Source organism: Nansenia antarctica (assembly GCF_963989245.1).
Source record: "Nansenia antarctica genome assembly, chromosome: 8".
NCBI lineage: Eukaryota > Metazoa > Chordata > Actinopteri > Argentiniformes > Microstomatidae > Nansenia > Nansenia antarctica.
The window spans coordinates 50,320,152-50,340,151 of NC_137678.1; the positions used below are offsets into that span (position 1 = coordinate 50,320,152).

General features: G+C 47.9%; 1 protein-coding gene across 1 annotated transcript in view; it reads right to left on the reverse strand.

Moving 5' to 3' along the window:
- kmt2e (lysine (K)-specific methyltransferase 2E) overlaps positions 1 to 20,000 on the reverse strand; it is a 48,868-nt gene that overhangs the window by 15,084 nt on the left and 13,784 nt on the right. Inside the window, exons 3-12 of the mRNA XM_080537468.1 lie at positions 16,030 to 16,144; positions 15,290 to 15,519; positions 7,802 to 7,950; positions 6,771 to 6,970; positions 5,952 to 6,191; positions 5,214 to 5,344; positions 4,777 to 4,894; positions 4,361 to 4,470; positions 3,875 to 4,172; positions 608 to 709 (exon numbers count right to left, since the gene is read on the reverse strand). Coding sequence (XP_080393594.1) covers positions 608 to 709; positions 3,875 to 4,172; positions 4,361 to 4,470; positions 4,777 to 4,894; positions 5,214 to 5,344; positions 5,952 to 6,191; positions 6,771 to 6,970; positions 7,802 to 7,950; positions 15,290 to 15,519; positions 16,030 to 16,144 — 1,693 coding nt within the window. The remainder of the gene's footprint in view (positions 1 to 607; positions 710 to 3,874; positions 4,173 to 4,360; positions 4,471 to 4,776; positions 4,895 to 5,213; positions 5,345 to 5,951; positions 6,192 to 6,770; positions 6,971 to 7,801; positions 7,951 to 15,289; positions 15,520 to 16,029; positions 16,145 to 20,000) is intronic.

Here is a 20,000-nt window from a genome sequence, read left to right on the forward strand (position 1 = left end):
TAATTGGGCCGTTTAAAAAAATCCGTGACCAAACTAGCCAGGCGAGCGTTACACTCATACAGACACACGGGGACTGTGTGGCTCCAACCACCCTCACTGTTTGTTGAACTAACGAGAGATGGAGGAGATGGGGGGGGCACAAACGGAGCCTGAACACTGAGGAGGGGTCCCTACCAGAGAGAGGGGGGGGGGGAGGGAGAGAGTGAAGAAGAGAGAGAGCAGGGAGCCAGGGCACCCGAGGGCAACAGGAGCGGAGGCCACGTAGCAGCAGCAGCGTTTGCAGCGATGGACGGATGGATGGAGGGATGGAGGGAGGGGAGGTTTATGATTGGAAAGGGAGAGAGAGAGAGAGGGTGGGGGGGGGGACCACAGGGATCCACCCTCCCCCCCCCCCTGCCTGCCCCCATTCAGCACCACCACCACCACACACACACACACACACACACACACACACACACACACACACACAGGGGCCCACACACCCACACCAGCAGACGAGACGAGAGTTTGGTTTTTCCGATTTTCCGATGGCCGGCTGCAACGGGTGTGTGTGGGGGGGTGGGGGGTTGGGAGGGGGGGGCGCTGCAGGCACCCCGGCACAACTTACCATCTTCCTCCTCCTCTCTGCCATCTGCTCCTCTGAGTCCATCTCTACTTCATTGCTAACGGAGGAGGTTTTGTCTTCTAGATCCTCAATTAACTCAGGATCCTGTAAGGAGGAGGGCAGAGGAGGGGGGGTGGGGGGCTTTATCATGGTGACTGCGGCTGGTAGTCAGTCTGGCTACAGACCAGAGGGAGGGGAGGGGGTAGGGGGTGGGGGGGGGATAGAGGACAGGGGGGGGACCGGGGGGCAGTGACTGGGCTGGACTGGACTGGCTAGGGGAGGGGGGGGGGGGGGAGTGGTGAGTGTCTGTGTGTGTCACACTCTCTCCCTAGGAAGTCAGTGTGTGTGTGCCTTTTCAAAGAAGAGAGAGAGAGAGAGAGAGAGAGAGAGAGGTGAGAGAGAGAGGTGAGAGGTGGTAGTGGTAACGGCAGCTATCCTGCAACGTGGCCTGTGGGGGGGGGGGGGGGGAACGGTCCAGCCAATCACAGATGTCTGTGTGTGACGATGACGATGATGATGATCAGATGACTCTTAGCTCTACCGTCACTCATTCGACCCAGACACCACTCTAATCCAGTCTCCGTAATAAAACCGTCACACACACACACACACACACACACAGTAAGTCACTCCTCGGTCCCTCCGACTGAAGAGGGTAGCAGCGTCTGACAGCACGCGGGGGGGCGGGGGTGTGGTCGCGTGGCAGAGAGGGGAACCGTACGCCGTGACGCTCCTGTTATCCACCGCCAACCACGGAGCGGCTAACCTCTCGGGGAGAACTCTGGGAGAACTCCACGCTGGGATCGGATCGGCTTTTTGGGGGGGAGGGAGGGGGGGGGGGAGGCGAAGACGACGACAATGGTGGAGCGTGGTGGGACTGGGGAGGGAGGAGTGGGAGGAGGAGGAGGAGTAGTGACCCCCTCATGCAGCACGTACAGGAGAGAGAAGACACAGGCGTGGACAGTAGGGATGCTCCGATTTATCGGCCACCGATTTAAATCGGCCGATTTCACTCCAAATGACTCGATCGGTGATAGGCAAAAATGGCCGATCGCAAAAGCCGATCTTTTAAGTTATTTTATTGTGGGAAACGTTATTTTTATGTTGCGATAACTTCTCAACAGGATTTTACAGGGTTCGTTCAAACTATCGTAATTCTTGAACTATATGTGCAATCGAAAAAAATCCAACAGTTTCTGAAAGCAGATCTGTTGCACTCTCTAACCATTTAGGGTTATTACGGTAGTTCACCCCAAAAAATAATGCATTGACCTCAAAGCGTCATAGGAGCTGGAGAGTGATTTCAATAGAAGCGGTATTTTTTTTATCATACAGCCCCAAACACAAACACGTCCCAAAACAAAAGTATTTACAAAAGCCTTACCAAACAGTAGTCTATGGCAAACGAGAATGGTGAATCCAATCCATAAAGTATTTAGTGATCATTAAACTGTTGTTTATTATATTGAGTGGGTACTTTACAACAAAAAAACAACGAGTCGGTGAGTGGTGTAGTTCTAGGCTGCATTCGTAAATTCGCTCTGGAAATCTGACCAGCAGTCATGAAATGCCTCTTGTCCAATCAAATTACTTGGTCCCTTTATGACGTTGAGCCCAGTGTGCCCTCCGGCGCTCTCAGAGCGAATTTACGAACGCAGCCCTAGACTGTCTCGCGTCGCTTCTACCATGCTGCTACGCTGCTTCTATAACATCAGGATCAGACACAGGGCGAGACTTTCAAAATAAACCTTTTTAATGGCTTCTGTGTGCTTTAGACTTGCGTAGAATCGATTTTATTTTTATTTAAAAAGTCAGACCGGAAAATGTATTATTGTCGCCAGACCCACTGCGTGGGAATACGACGCGTGCGGATGGGAGACAACATCAAAACTTGCACTTATTGCTCGTGTGACATTGGTTAATGGACGAGCATTCTAATAAAATAAATGTACAACGTTATGCTGCGCCGAAAACCCTGATATGTTGCCATGTGAAATGATAAGACAAGAGGCCACGATATGATAATCGCCGAAGGAGGCGATTCGACTGAAGGCATGTGAAGTTAGAATTTCTTCAAACTTGCAGTGGTAGCAACGGTGTGTGTGTTTTAGTAAATATAGCTGTGTGTAGCTGTACGTGTGTGTGTGTGTGTGACCCTCCTGTGAGAGGTGTGTGTGTGTGTGTGTGTGTGTGTGTGACCCTCCTGTGAGAGGTGTGTGTGTGTGTGTGTGACCCTCCTGTGAGAGGTGTGTGTGTACCTGTGAGAGGTGTGTGTGTGTGTGTGTGTGCCATATCTCAGTATGTAGGCTATGCAGTGTAAGTAAGTGTGTGAGTTTATTCTGTTATTTATGCTATTATATCTAGTATTGTGTTGAGAAGCAATGGAAATGAATCAAGAATTGATAAAGTAGGCTAACTTATTATCATTGTTCTATATGCAACAGAACAGATCACCCAGCATTGCTAATGAAAATAATCAATGAATGCGAGTCTAATAACAATACTTGCTCAATAGGTCTTAAAATCTATTAAAAGTGTTCTTATAAAGGTCTTAAATGTAACTTGTTGAAACCTGCAGGAACCCGCATAATTAATTTAGGAACAGGTTGCTTACATTAAGTATGCGGGTGTTACGGTCAGGGCCATCGCTACTTACACGCGCATCATTGTTAGACTTAATGATAGAGCTAACCATCTACGGACAAAAAAAAGTGTCACCTTTTTGGACCATCGCCAGTTTGCACCCCTGCGTATGTAAACCATGAAGGCCACGTTTATGATGTCTTTTATACAGCCATATCGACTGACTTGGGTCTGTGTTTGCTTGGTGCCTAATGGATCAAGACTTTTGTCTAAAAAGCAAAATATATGTAGGCTATTATCCAGTCAGTAGGCCTACAGTTATGTATTTAAAAAAAGATCGGTATCGGTAGATCTTGAGGAAAAAAATCGGTGATCGGTATCGGCCCCAAAAATCCAGATCGGAGCATCCCTAGTGGACAGGGGGCTAACTATGGGATGGCGGGGCAGACAGGGGGAACCATAGAAGGAGGCGTTTGAGGTGAGAGCCAGGCTATAGGGCTTCACTGGTCTGAGAGAGGGAGGGAGGTGAAGGTAGAGTTGTCGGTGAAGGAATGGTGGAGGGGGGGGGGGTGGGATTGTGATGAATACAGAGTGTGGGGGATGAGGGAGGGAGGGAGGTGAAGGAATGGTGGAGGGGGGGATGGGAGGGGGGACGGGGGGTCCTACTGAGAGTGTGGTGGTCCTAACCTGGTTGTTGGAGATGGAGAGGCGGAGGGGGGAGAGCTTCCTCTGCTTGCCGCCGTCCACCGGCGTGGCCCCTCCTCCCCCCCCCTTGGGCTTGCCGTCGCAGTCCAGCAGCAGGGCCATGTTCTGGTTCTGGCCCCCGTCGTCCCGGGCCGTCCCGGGCTCCTTGTCCTTGCGCCCCCCCCCACCCCGGCGGCGGCTGCTAGCGCCCGCCCCCAGGTTCTCCGTGGGCTCCAGGTTGTGCTTGAGCACCGGACACTCCAGGTTCCCCTTGAGACAGGCACAGTCCACCTTGTATTTACTACAGAGAGGGGGGGGACAGGGGGAGGAGAGGGGGAGGAGAGAGGGAGGGAGAGGGGGGGGGAGAGAGGGAGGGAGAGAAAGAGGAGAGAGAGAGAGAGGAGACAACATGGTTGATGAGTGACCAGTCTTGTGTGTGTGTGTGTGCGTGTGTGTGTGTGGGTCTTCTGTCCATTCCACCATGCGTACCAGCTGCCATAGTCGTAGTCGAAACCAATGGTGATCTCTGTCCCCTTGACAACGGGCCTCAGCGAATAGATGTACAAGTGCAGCATTCCTTCCTCGATCACATGACGCACCTGAGAGGGAGAGAAAGGGGGAGATAGGGCAGAAAAGAGAGAGGGAGAGAGACAGACAGACAGAGAGAGAGAGAGACAGACAGACAGACAGACAGAGAGAGAGAGAGAGAGAGAGAGAGAGACAGAGACAGAGAGACAGACAGAGAGAGAGAGAGAGAGACAGAGAGAGAGACAGAGACAGAGAGACAGACAGAGAGAGAGAGAGAGACAGACAGAGAGAGAGAATAGGTCAGCCAGCGATTCTTTGAGAATCCTGTGGGAGGTGTAAGTGACTGTGTGGGGGGGGGGGTCCGGGGGGCTGCGTACCTCAGAGTTGGGTGTGCAGGAGCGTCGGATGAAGCGGGCCTCGTTGCCGAAGCTGCGAGCGTCCACACACATCTCCAACCCGTCAAACTTGGAGTAGAACAACACGAAGGGGTACGGCCTGGAGGGAGGGAGGGAGGGAGAGATGGAGGGAGGGAGGGAGAGATGAATCAGTGAAACCCAGTGGGGGGGTGTGACAGATTACCAGGGACCACCACTTAAAAACACACAGGCCTTTCCCTTGTATCTACCATGAACATACTGACTGTCTTGGCACATAAAAAAATGACAGGGTTCCCACACCTTCTGAAACATCAAATTCAAAGTCTCTGGGATGTTTTCTCAAATTCACAAACTTTCGAGGGTTTCAAGGACCTGTGGGAGCCCTGCGTTGATGACCTGGAGGCTTCCTAGAGAGTATAGAGTATATGATCCCTCACCTCTTGAAGAAGTAGCCGTTGGCCTCAAACTGCTGCCTCAGCATGAACTTCCCCCGGTACTCGATGATGAGGGAGTCTGGAGGCAGGTCCCGCACCACCTTCAGGATCTTCTTGTTCTTGTGCACCTGGCTCTGGAGGAGAGAGAGAGAGGGCAGAGACAGAGAGAGACAGAGAGAGAGATAGGGCAGAGAGAGAGAGAAAGAGACAGAGAGAGAGAGAGAGAGAGAAAGGGCGGTGGGCCGTGAGGACTGTGTGTATGTGTCACTGATATGTTACACACGCAACAAACCAACACGACCTGAGTTAGAAGTCAGTGTGTGTGAGTTCAGGTATTTGTGTGTATATGAGTTGATGTGTGTGTGTGTGACTTTTCATAATGTCACAATGCACTGATAGTATTTATGTCCTTTAGATGTTAGATGTACATTTATGTGGACATAAATAAAGCATTTAAAATGTGTGTGTGTGTGTGTGTGTGTGTGTGTGTGTGTGTACCTCTACGGGGGGTTTGAAGCTGGCCGTGTGTGTGTTGTAGGCCGTGTGTGTGTGTGTGTGTGTACCTCTACAGGGGGTTTGAAGCTGGCGGTGTGTGTGTTGTAGGCTGTGTGTGTGTGTGTTGTAGGCCGTGTGTGTGTGTGTGTGTGTGTGTGTGTGTGTACCTCTACGGGGGGTTTGAAGCTGGCTGTGTGTGTGTGTTGTAGGCCGTGTGTGTGTGTGTGTGTGTGTGTGTGTGTGTACCTCTACGGGGGGTTTGAAGCTGGCGGTGTGTGTGTTGTAGGCCAGGGTCTTGCCGTCTCCGGCCTCTTTGACCCTCAGCAGCACCTGGACGTCCTCGCTGTACTGGTTGCTGCCCGCCTCCTCGTACGCCTCCATCCACGCCTTCATCTTCGTCTCCCACAGGGACGGGTGCTCCCACGCCTCCAGGTCTGGGGCCGAGCCCTTTACTCTGGAGGACTTCCTGGAGCCCTCGCGGAATGCCTGCAAGAGAAGCAGGGAGAGGTGAGGGGGGGCTGGCGGCAGCACGGTCACACACCACACTCACCAGCTGACTCACTATTCCGCCCAAAAAAACCTCCCCACCTTGAGTGGCCTCAAGTTCTCTTTGGGGGTATATCTACCTAGCAACAATATATCTACCTAGCAACAATACGGTGATTGGCTGTTCAACATTAGGCTCCTGGAGGAGCAGACACACACACACACACCTCTACCTCACTGACATGCTGAAGGTGACACACACACACACACACACACACACACACACACACACACACACACACCTCTACCTCACTGACATGCTGAAGGTGACACACACACACACACACACACACACACACACACACACACACACACACACACACACCTCTACCTCACTGACATGCTGAAGGTGACACACACACACACACACACACACACACACACATACATACACACACACACCTTTACCTCACTGACATGCTGAAGGTGACACACACACACCCACATGACACACCCCCCCTCCCCCCACACACACACCCACCCCCACCCCCACCCACACACACACACACACACACACACCTTCTTGGCTCGTGCGGAGGCGGCGGCCGGCTCCTTGTCTCCGCTCCTCTTGCGTTTCTTCTCGGCCTGCTTGTGTCCCAGGCGCCCGGTGGTCAGGGTGATGGAGGTGGGCGTGTGCTGGCAGGACGTGTACAGCTCCAGAGGCACCTCGTCCCCGCTCTCCGTGGCGCTGGTGTCCCCGTCTAAAGACGCATACACACCTTGGTTACCGAGCAAATTAAAAAAAATGTTAAAAAAGGCAAAATCCACAAACATGACAAAACAAAATGTACCATTCTACAACCTCCCAGTGTTCAATACAATAAGGTACCAGTACTGTTTTTGTTTTTTTACATTTCTCGTTTAAACGCTATAACAATATCACACAAGTGGGAGTGTGTTATACTGAATATCAGCACGGCTGTGATTGGGTCGTAGAAGACGTATTCAGCATAACAGCACGACCTCGAGTGTGATATTGCTTTCATTCAACAGTTCTACAGCGCAATTTATTAGTTAACAGTAATAAGTGACAACAGATTATGATTGTTGATTTAATCATTTATTTTGGCTCTGTCAAGAAAAAATAGTTCCGCAACTGGACTGTTGCCTAGTAACCTGAACACAAACATCTGCAGGCTAGCTACTTTGTATTAACGGTCATTTCGGAGTGATACATATAGTTAAAAGTCCCAGTGCTGTTATACTGTATATCAGCACTCATGGAATGCCTCTTGTCCAATCAAATTACTTGGTCGGAACTAACTGTTGTATAAAAAGTAATAATCTTAAAAATATGTTTTGGGAATTGTTGTATTTCCCTAACATGGCCAGCAGGGGTCAGAGTGGCCCTGAATCTGGCCTGAATAAACCCAGTCAGCTGTGGCCTCTGAGAGGAGAGAGGGGGGGGCTCCTAACAGATACAGCCTCTTTCTCCTGCAATCTTAGAGCCTTTTTACTGCAGCGACACACACAGAGACACACACACCCCCACACACACCACACACACACACTAGTAGTGTGTAGTAGCAGTAGTAGTAACAGTATCTCACCCCACTCACCGGACATGTTGTCTCTCTTCCTGGTCTGCAGTATGATGGCTCTCTCCCGGTCCAGGCTCCGGGGCTGGCAGCGCTCACACAGGTAGGTCTCTGGGATGTGCTGCCTGTCGATCCCCATGCAGTCTATGTGCTGCCACACACTGCACACAGAGGCCAGGGAGGGAGAGAGGAGAGGGTCAGAGAGGCCGCACAGAGGGGCAGGGTCACAGCACAGGGTCACACAGCACAGGGTCAGAGGGTCACAGCTCAGGGTCACAGCACAGGGTCACAGGGTCACAGGCCCTAACAGGCAGACAGTTCTAACAGGGTCGGTCGCTGCTCAAACAGACAGCGTTGTTCTGCTCAAACAGAACAGTGACATGGGACGTTTTTTTCAAAGTTTTTGTTTTGTTTTCTGAGTCGGGCAGTCCCACTCATATTTTTCTTTTGATTGATAGAGACAGTAGAGATTTAGACAGGATGGGTGAGAGAGGAGGGATGACATGCAGGGTGTGTCCACGGCTGGAATCGAACCGGGAACCCTGCGGTTACATGGTCGACGCTTAACCCACTACGCCACCGGAGCAAAGACTTGACTTTCTACAGTTTGCCTATAGGGCAATAACGCCTATAGGGCGTGGAGGACGCCAGTCTGACCCTCCTGGACACTGTGGCCAGACAACTGGACTCGGCGCACCCCCACAGGAGGATTTTATTGATGGACTTTTCCTCTGCCTTCAACACTGTAAAAACGGACATTCTGCTACACCACCTAGCAGAGCTTGACGTCAGCCCCACACTGATTTTATGGTTTAAGAACTTTTTAACAGACAGAAAACTTGGGGTCAAGTAAGGGATTGGTTAACCAACACTAAAAACACGTCCATCTGTCTCACTCGGGGGTGAATGAAGCCTGTATTAGTGGCGATGTGTATATGGTTATAAAACGTGGCTGTCGCCTAGAGTTCTCTCCGGCTCCGACACCACTGCTGTCCTGCTGACTCCACCATCAGCTGTTGTCTGGCGGGAGCTAAGCTAAGCTAACAGTCCTACTAGCCAGGTCACTCCATTAGCATGGCTAACCTCATCCCGCGGCTGTCACACAGAGAACATCCTAACCATGCCGTACGTTTTCCTCACGTTGTCCCGACGCTTTTGATGTTCTTCAACGTCTTACTCCAAACACTCCTTCACAGCTCTGCGACGGCGGCGCAACATCCCGATAGAACACACAACAAACGGAGCCGATTGTTCAAAATACCGCGCCGAGCGCCATTTTACCCTCCAGCCCATATAGTCTAGCAGGAAGGGCCCTCAGATTTTGAGATACCCCTACCCGAGGTAGAGCAAATGACAACAATGATTTTTCTTATCTTTAGGGTCTCCCATTAATGAAATTGATTGTTGTCAAATTTTATTTTTGGGGAAAAGATGTTTTTTTGGTTGTTCTTTAGAGCTACCCCAATCCCTGAAAAAGAGCCAAATTAGACCAGGCCGAATATGGGGAAGGTGACAAAAAAGCCCATAACTTGAGAATGATCACTCCTTTCCTCTTCAGATTTGCTGAGGTATGAACCAGGTGGTTGTCCTACATCACCAAATAGTCAGACAACTATTTACCTAAATAAATAGTGAATTATAGTCCTGTAAACGTATAGAAAATGGAAAATGGATTGATTGGGTTACTCTTATTCTGACTATTTGGTGATGTAGTTCAGCCACCTGGTATTTCCCTCTCCAAATATAATGACCATCAGAGTGAGCATTCTTAACTTATAGGCTATTATGCCACTTATCCCCCATTCGGAATTTGACTGTATCAGAGAAGAGGTAGGCCTATGTCTAAAGAAATCTCATTTGCAATAGAACTGTATGAGATATTTCCATACAACTACTGGTTATTGTTCAATAGCACCCTAGACAATTCAGTAATGATATATTTTTCAGGGATTTCTGTTTTTCTGATAAATGAGAGAAAAGTGATGGAGTCCTATGTTCCTGTCACCAAAAAGTACAATTTCCGTCTAAACTAAAGCTAAGTTTACAGGACTATAATTCACTATTTATTTAGGTAAATAGTTGTCTGACTATTTGGTGATGTAGGACAACCACCTGGTTCATACCTCAGCAAATCTGAAGAGGAAAGGAGTGATCATTCTCAAGTTATGGGCTTTTTTGTCACCTTCCCCATATTCGGCCTGGTCTAATTTGGCTCTTTTTCAGGGATTGGGGTAGCTCTAAAGAACAACCCAAAAAACATATTTTCCCCAAAAATAAAATTTGACAACAATCAATTTCATTAATGGGAGACCCTAAAGATAAGAAAAATCATTGTTGTCATTTGCTCTACCTCGGGTAGGGGTATCTCGAAAACTAAAGCCTTTTTTGAGGACTTGCTGCTAGACTAATAATACTGTCAGTATGAGACAGACATATTGACCTAAAGTTAGTTCGTAAATACGCTATAGAAATCGGATCAGCACCCACGGAATGCCTCTCGTCCAATCAAATTACTTCGTTTCTTTATGACGTCGGACCCAGTGTGCGCTCCGGCGCTCTCAGAGCGGATTTACGAACGCACCCTGCATTGCTTGCTTACCTTTACTGACAGAAACATCGTAATATAATTACAACAAGTTGTAAACTGATTTACAAGTGTATCATGTTACGTTGTTCGGCGGAGAAGAACACGAAATGGCTCCCTCGTCATTTAAATCCCATGTATGGGAGCACTTGACTTTGGCTTCTCTGTCAACTATGACGGGAGGCACGAAAAAGGCAGCTCGACAACTTCTGATACTGTAGGCATTTTTTTCATACCATGTTCAAAATAAGGGTTCACTTTATTATTTAGTTAAAAGTGGCATAAAACATGTTTATTCATCTGCTTTAAAACCTCATAGGAGCCAACGGACCCACAGGTGGATCCGAAGTGATATAAAGAGCTTACCTCGATCAATTCTCTTCATCAATATCACATTTTTTTCACAACTTTGCATGCTATACGATGCCACAATTTTTTTCCAGAGACGGTAAACGTTTTTTTTGTAACCGGGGTTTTCCCTAAAAAAATTATCGCATCCACACAATCAGTTATAAAAAAACACCATCCACACAAAACCGCGAACATTGTTTAAACCGCGCCAATAGCGTCTGGCTGCGCCCCTTGGCGAATCAGAAGTCTGGAAAACAGCTACCATTTCCGGTCCTATTATTATTATTATTCAAACTTCCTAAACATTTTGAAACATATTATGTCTGTGTACATTAAAAACTGTAGTCGTCATCACAAGTTAGAAAATGATATTGGGCCCCCAAATCAGTTTACAACTTGTTGTAATTATATTACGATGTTTCTGTCAGTAAAGGTATGCAAGCAATGCAGGGTGCGTTCGTAAATCCGCTCTGAGAGCGCCGGAGCGCACACTGGGTTCAACGTCCCGTAATTTGATTGGACAGGAGGCATTCCATGAGCTGATCAGATTTCCAGGGCGAATTTACGAACGCAGCCGTAATATACACTGCGTTCCAAATTATTATGCAAATGATATTTTTCTCAGATTTTCCTAAATAGTCGATGCAAATGACAATCAGTATAATTTTCAAGTCATCAACCGTTAGAGTATAATTCAAATTGTATTGAACAAACCTCCCAATGATGACAGTATTTAAAAAAAAATCAAAAAAATCAAAATGCACTGTTCCAAATTATTATGCACAACAGAGTTTCAAAACATTTTATAGGTTGTAAAGAACTAAAAATGGTAATTTGATGAATTTAGGGTTAGGAGGTCATATTAGGAGGTCATATTTACTGAAATCAAAAGCTATTTCAAACAAAAACATCTTAACAGGTCAAGTTACATGTTAACATAGGACCCCTTCTTTGATATCACCTTCACAATTCTTGCATCCATTGAACTTGTGAGTTTTTGGACAGTTTCTGCTTGAATTTCTTTGCAGGATGCCAGAATAGCCTCCCAGAGCTGCTGTGTTGATGTGAACTGCCTCCCACCCTCATATATATTTTGCTTGAGGATGCTCCAAAGGTTCTCAATAGGGTTGAGGTCAGGGGAAGATGGGGGCCACACCATGAGTTTCTCTCCTTTTATGCCTATAGCAGCCAATGACACAGAGGTATTCACAGTGCAGCCAATGACACAGAGGTATTCACAGTGCATTTTGAGTTTTTTATTTAAAAAAAAAATACTGTCATCATTGGGAGGTTTGTTCAATACAATTTGAATTATACTCTAACGGTTGATGACTTGAAAATTATACTGATTGTCATTTGCATCGACTATTTAGGAAAATCTGAGAAAAATATCATTTGCATAATAATTTGGAACGCAGTGTAGCTAGTTAACAGAAGACGGAAAGAAACGTCAGATCAGATATATAAACGGGTTATTTTGATAAACTGGACACATTTTGGGAATATATATGGTTACTTTCTCGCCTGAAAACATATTAAAACTTCATAAAATGACATGTTAACACTTGTAGAGGCAAAAGTACAGATTTTAGCCAATGGAGGTTTAAAATTGAGGATTTAAATTGTCTTTGTTTACAAGTAGCCTAATGCCTAATGGCGCATATATTCTGACGTCATAGATGTCGCACAATTGACGTTCAAGCCGAAAACCCCGGTTTTCCCGTATACACCTCTCCGCTGAAACCGGAGTTTCTACAAAAGTTCACCCTGGCCGGAGTTCTCAAGAAAGCACGGTTTCAGTAACCGCGAACGCCGGGTGCGTGTGGATGGAAGGCAAAACCGGGTAGAAAAACGCCCGGTTTAAAAAAAAAAACGGAGTAGTGTGTACAGGGCCTAAGTCACATCCAGTTTTCTCCAACTGGAGAATGTGTCATGTCCGGTTTCAACGCCGAATTTCCATACCATTGGTCGGCCAACCCAAAAAAAGAAAAGGAATCTGATACATGAGAAAGGTCAAAGGTCAAAGATGGTGCCAACATATCTCCAAATGGCCTAAACATATAGGTGTCCGCCTAAACATACCTGTACTAAAACAGGTACAAAGTTGCATTTGCTCACATTACTAGCATCGACTTTGGCACAAGTACTAATAAGACCCTGGAGTACTGATTCCTAGATGATTTGGGCTTCGTTATCAGGTTTCCAAGGAGATATTCACTGTAAAAGCTGTAGTTTTTTTAGGCGGAGACTGAATTTGAGATGTTTTATAATGTTCTAGCTCTATTTGCTCTGACACAGTAACATATAATTTGATTCTGACACTTCTACAGCCACCCCACAGGTGTTAGCTTTCATTTGATAACAATATCATTATGAAGGCCCTTGTGATTGTGGAGATATTCTATATTCACTGTGGGCATGTCATTTCGAGCAGAAAACCAGAAAAATGAGGTGGATAAGATGAGGTTAAAGAGCCCAGTGATTCACTGCTGCAACCAGGCGCCTCCTCCCTCTCTCCTATCATTTAAATTGAGTGTATTTCAGTATAATTATGTAATGTTTGAGTGTAGAATATGTTATATATATATATATATATATATATATATATATATATATATAAAACCAGTTTTGACATCTTGAATGTTGTTGGTTTTTGTCACATAGTAAAAGTGGTGTTTTTACAGAATTCAAGGAAAAAGCAGTTTTTATAAAAACAAAAATGTTTTGTGTTGATCCGAAAAATGATCCGATCCGTGACTCAAAAACCGTGACACGATCCGATCCGTGAGTTAGGTGATCCGTTACACCCCTATCCCTCACTGTCAAACACAAAACCAAACTCTCCCGTAAAGTCAATCAGGCAAGTAAAATCATCGGCTCACCTCAAACTCCCCTGTCTGAAATCTACAACCGGTCACTAATCAGGAAAGCCACACAAATCACACAGGACCCCTCTCACCCCCTCCACCAATCATTTCAGCCACTTCCATCAGGCCGCCGTTATAGAATTCCACTGGCCCGGAAAAACACGTATAAAAAATCATTCATTCCCACTGCAACCACCGCCATGAACATTTTAAAATAGGAAGCACACTGTTTTTCTTTTAAACCACAACATTTTAGCTTTTTAAATAATAATACTGTTTTTTTTACTATTATTTTTAAATGACTGGACTTTTTAAATAGGCACTACATTTTATAAACACTGTTATATCTGTCTGTTTTTATTGTATGTATGTGACCTGTGTGTGTTTTTAATGTGGATACCGTATTCATGAACTGCACAAAGCCTGTCAAAGGAGAATTTCTGTCACTCTGTGACAGACAATAAAGCAATCTTGAATCTTGCTTGGCTTATAGCAGGGACTCCACTTGACTGGCTTGATTCTCACCACAGTAACTTGGGACTTGATTGAGACCAGTGGTGTAGTCTAGTTTTTTCTAGTGGGTATACTGTGATTTTCCCCTCCCAGCCTCATATCGTTCATTTCGGAACGCGCTAAAAATACATCTGCGCTCCCTGTCTAACGTTATCTAAATTACATGTTATAAGGCTGATCTGTGCATGATAGTGCTGCATTTTGACATATTTAATGTCGCATCTCCCCCCTTTGATGGTATATGACGCTATAGTCAGTCCCAATGGTCCAAAAGTCAAGTCCTTCGTAACACAGTCAGGGTGAATGTTATGAATGAAAGTGAAAGTTCTGTCACAAAACGGCGTTATGCATCCTCACACATTTTAAAGTGGGTATATGGAAATCCTTGGCCTTTCCTAGTGGGTATACGGCGTAGTCCTGCGTATCACGTAGACTACACCACTGGTTGAGACTTGTTTGCTGAACCATAGAAGGTTAAGACTTAACCATAGAAGGTTAAGACTTGAGGATGACCTCTGACCTCTGGTTGTTACTAGGGGTGGGACAACATATCCATACAGCCATTATCATATCGTGGCCTCTTGCGATACGATTATTGTTTCACGTGGCAAAATATCATTATTTTTTTACGACTATTACAAAGTCTATCGCTGGGTTTATTTGCAAGGACCTTCGCCTGTACAGTGTTGTGGAAAACAAAGGTTTCTGCCGAATGTTGCTAACACTGGAACCGCGTTATGAAATACCAGTTAACACAGATATCCTGATGTACCGTTCATGAATTGTCAATTCATGATGTATCGAAAATATCGTACGGTTATCGATACGTGAGTTACCTTGTGATTCCCACCCCTAGTTCTTACTGTATGTGATGTTTCAAAATGTCTATTTTTATTCTATTATTCTATTGTCACTTTATTTTGTTGTCGTTGTTGTTTGTGATGTGAGCTGCTGTAAACACCTTCATTTCCCCTCGGGGGAAACACACAAACAGAAGGCAGCCCTGATTAAGACAAGAGTGGAAATAAAACGATAAGCAAGATATGTTCACATTCATCTGGTGCAGTTTAAAAGTTTAACAGAAACGGGAATAAAATAATTTTTAAATCTATGGTGGTGTCAGGGATCAGCCCTATGGGGGGGGGGGGGGGGGGGGGGTGAGGGAGTTCCTGGCCCCTGCTTTACCTGCACTTGTCGCAGCAGATCATGTATCCGTCGTCGTGGGTGAAGCCGCAGATGCAGCGGGTGATGTCGGCCCCGTAGCTGCTGTCCTCCGAGGTGCTGAGTGTGGTGCCCCTGGACGCCTCGTCCTGCTGGCCCCCCGGCACAAACAGCCCCTCGCCCGGCCGGGTCAGCATGGAGGGGGGAGGGGAGGCCGGGGGCGTGGGCGGGGGGCGAGCCCCATAGTTGTGGTCCTGTTGACGGAGGAGGAGATGGAAAAAGGGGGGGAGATGGGCGGAGAGACAGGTGGTGAGGGGTGGTCATAAACACCAGTATGTACACACACATAAACACCAGTATGCACACACACACACACACACACACACACACACACTATTAGTCAGTTTCATTTGACACAGCAAATCCAGGGGATGAACTGAATGACCTTTCCAATGGAAGAACGGGTGAAATCCTCATTGAACATGAATGGCTTCAACTTGAGTTGGTATTTCAATTAACTTTCTACTTTGACCCCCCCAAACCCTACACACACACACACACACACACACACATACACACTCCCTCTGTACCTGTTGCGCTTTATTAGCCCAGAGGTAGCTAGCTAGCGTCACTGATTAACCCAGAGGGAAGGTTCAGGTATGTAGGTCACAGGGTGTGAGTGACAGAGTGAGAGAGAGAGAGTGTGTGTGTGTGTGTGTGTGTGTGTGCGTGCGTGCACACGTATGCAGGGGCTGTGTACTCACGGCGTAAGGCAGGCCAATGTAACTGTGGACGTGGTGAGAGCTACTGCTGTAGATCTGGTGCGGGTAGCTGGACTTCTCCACCACCACAGGGCTTGCCTCCACCGATTCTGGTCTGCTGGACAAAGAGAGAGAGAAGAGAGGGAGGGAGGGAGAGAAACACACAGAGTCAAAAGAGGGACTAAATAACATTAAAAAGAAGCAAGACAGAGAGACAAGCCAGGGTAGAGAGACGACAAGGAAGGAAGACGAGAACTGCTGTTGGAAGTATGGGTCAGGCTTCTCCCCTTCCACTGACGGGGGCGGATATTTGGGAGGGTGGCTTGGGGAGGGGGGGGGGGTTGACACTGGTGGTGGTGACACAGACAGAGAGTGGCAGGGAGAGGAGGAGAGGGGCTCTCCCTGCACTGAGCTGACACACACACACAGACACACACACACATTAACACTACAGCAAGCAGATGTGTACACAGAACACACAACGTCACAATAACAAACTGGCGTTCACTTCCGTGAGCTTATTTATACCAAACCGGTCAGTCCACTTTCCTTAGACTGTTGTACAACGGCGTCGGAGAACAAGCCTGTTTGGCCGTTTATTGAAAAGCAAACCGACCACATTGGGGCCTTTTACTATTACACAATGGTTCTGTGGTAAGTAGGGGAGGGGGTTCAAGAGGAAAAGGGAAGCTTGCCAGAAGGATTGACGAGAGAGGGAGAGAAGGTGAGAGGAAAGGAGGTGCAGGAGGAGTGAGCCTGGGAGGGGAGAGAGGGAGGTTGGGAGGGGAGAGAGGGAGGTTGGGGACACAAAGAAAGGACCGAAGTGTATTTAGAGAGAGAGAGAGAGAGAGAGAGAGACAGACTAGGTGGGACGAGTGAGAAAATAGATGAGGTAATAGCCAGTTGGTTATTAATGTGCTGCCACACACACACACAAATACAGAGAGAGAGAGAGAGAGACAGACAGACAGACACACACACACAAATACAGAGAGAGACAGACAGACAGACAAATACAGAGAGAGAGAGACAGACAGACACACACAAATACAGAGAGAGAGAGAGACAGACAGACACACAAATACAGAGAGAGAGAGAGAGAGAGAGAGGGAGGAAGAGAGAGACACACACAGACACACAAATAAAGAGACAGAGAGACACACACAGACACACAAATAAAGAGAGAGAGACACACACACCCCCCCCCTCAACCAAATCCTTCCTTGCTCATCGAGTCCAGACAACTGCTTCAAGGTCAAAGAGAGAGAAGCCCTCAGGGTGGGTGTGTGTGTGTGCGTGCGTGGGGGCTGACGGCGTGCGTTCACAGACTGGTTTTCAGCGGCAGCCTTGACAGCAGGCCAACGAGCTCTGCTGCCTTACGAGTTCTGTGAACAAGGCAGACTACAAGAGAATACCTCCCTAAACAAACAGCGCTGCTCCACAAGTACAGGGTTCCAGTATAGCCCAGCAGCACGTACATGAAGCAGGCTAACTCAGTCTAACTCCCACTGCCAGGCTCGGAGGGGAGGACGCGTTGTGTTGCTCAGAACATCCCTCCAGAATGAAAGGAAAGGGGGAGGGGGGGATCGTATATATATCCAAACACAACTTCAACAGATGCAGTGAATGGGATTCACTTCGGGCAGCAAGTCAATGTAGCTGTAAGACGTGGCAAGCCATGACAGTAGAAAGTAGCACAGTAGCAACAACTCTTAATGGATGTGCCACGTGTGTCTGCATGTTAAGTAAGTACACACACACACACACACACACACTTCTCCAAAGCTCCAACCCTGCAGTCTTTAACTGGTGTCACACACACACACCCCACACACACACACACACACACACACACACACACAGACAAACACACACCACACACACAGCACACACAGCACACACACACATACTTTTCCACAGCTCCGACCCTCCGTGTTAGCGGGTCTCTGGCAGGGTAAGGCGGTACGGTACCTGAGCGTGCTCTCTCTCTCTCTCTCTCCCTCGTGCTGCTGCTCCCCAACCGCTCGCTGTCTAACACTTCCTCAATGCCTCGCCGATCACGCCCTCCGTGTCAAAGTGAAAATGTAAGAGCATTCAAAAAGTCCTAGGGGCGGGCCCCAAGGAAGGTGTGTGCACTGCACACTGTGTGCAGAGGCACACACACACACACACACACACACACACACACACACACAGCTGTAAAGAACCCAACCCAATTCCAAAGAACAAGAGAACATTTTCTCTCTCAAGTAGGCTACTTTAGACACAGGAACCTGTCTCTTATGATAAACGATCCCTTTTACAGTAAAAATAAATAAATCCATACTTCATAACCGGGGGGGGGTTGTAGCTGCGATGAGCATGCGTTGTTCATTCAGTAGCATTTGGCGTTGGTGATTCTCAATCATTTACTTTAGACAACCGTAGAGGGGAAAGAAAATGTGGTGTGTGACTCAACTTTGAGTTGCTAATGGAGCTTTCTATGCAATGGTCCTTCTGGTGTGTGTGAGGGGGAGGAGAGAGGGAGGAGAGGAGAGGGAGAGGAGAGCAGACAAGTGTGGATTGAGTCTATTTGACGGGTGGTAATGGGACTGCACCATTCATGCCCGTTCCTCTCTACGGTAGGGGAGGGGGGACACACAGAGCCTAGCAGGGTTCAGGTAGCGAGGCAGGGGGGGGAGGGATGCCGGAGTCAATCACAACCTCACACACAGACAGACAGACGTCGGACGGAAGCTCTATGGGCTCTTCATTGTACGAGTGACAAGAGATGAGACCCCAGAGAGAGAAAGAGAGAGAGAGAGAGAAAGAGAGAGAGAGAGAGATGAGAGACAGAAAAAGCAGAGGGAGAGAAGAAAGAGCCTGAGACATACACCGAGCTGGAATGGAGGTTTCAATTAAAGCGACTGCTAGCTCGGCGCGTGCTAATCATAGGCTCACAGCTCCAGAGACGGAGCTTAATGTGGAACTGAGATCATTCACACGCACGGAGTACGCTACCCACACATACGCCGCCGCCTACGTGCGCACGCGCGCGCACACACACACACACACACACACACACACACACACACACACACACACACACACACACCTGCGGAGGAGCTGAGAGGTGGCAGAGGGATAAGTGTGCAGGAGAGAGAGAGAGAGAAGAAAGCACTGCTGCACAGCCAGAGGCAACGCTCCAAAAGTGCTCCCACTCACTGCCATGGCAACGCACCATAGTCGTGCACACACACACGCACACACACACACACACACACACACACACACCTCTGTGTCACCGTGTAGTGAGAATGTCAGACACACAGACACAGACGACAGACACAGACGACACAGACACACACACACACACACACACACAAACACAAGCATGCGCAGGCGCACACACACACACAAACAAACACAGACACACACACACACAGACAAACACAGACACACACACACAGACACACTCTTCCAAGGACTCTACGCTCATGCTAACCGCTAGCCTAACCAGAGGAGGTACTGAGGGCCAGTGTATCTGTGGACCTGGACCACTCCAACAGTGGTAGGGTGTGTGTGTGTGTGTGTGTGTGTGTGTGAGTGTGTGTGTGTTATAAAGCCAGCTCCACCTCGCTGTACTGTGCACTGATGAGGTCTGCACAGCAGCAGGTGGAGGAGCAGGAGGCTTCAAGCTTGTTAAACGCTTCTGACTAAACCTGCAGCGGGCCCGCCGACAGACGCAGGGCGGAGAGAGAGAGAGAGAGAGGGAGGGAGGGAGGGAGAGAGAAGCGCTGTGACCCCGCCCCCCCGTGAGCAGAAGGGCCCCGGGGCTGAGGCGCAAAACCCCCTGAAAACAGAGCCTCTCTGGAGGGAGACGCGGGGAGCGTTTAAGACGCCTTAAACTGCGTGAGGGCCACCTGTCACTCAGCCCCCCCAGTGGCCATGGAAACGGCCCCTGCGCAGTGCGGAAGGGAGGGACATTAGCGGAG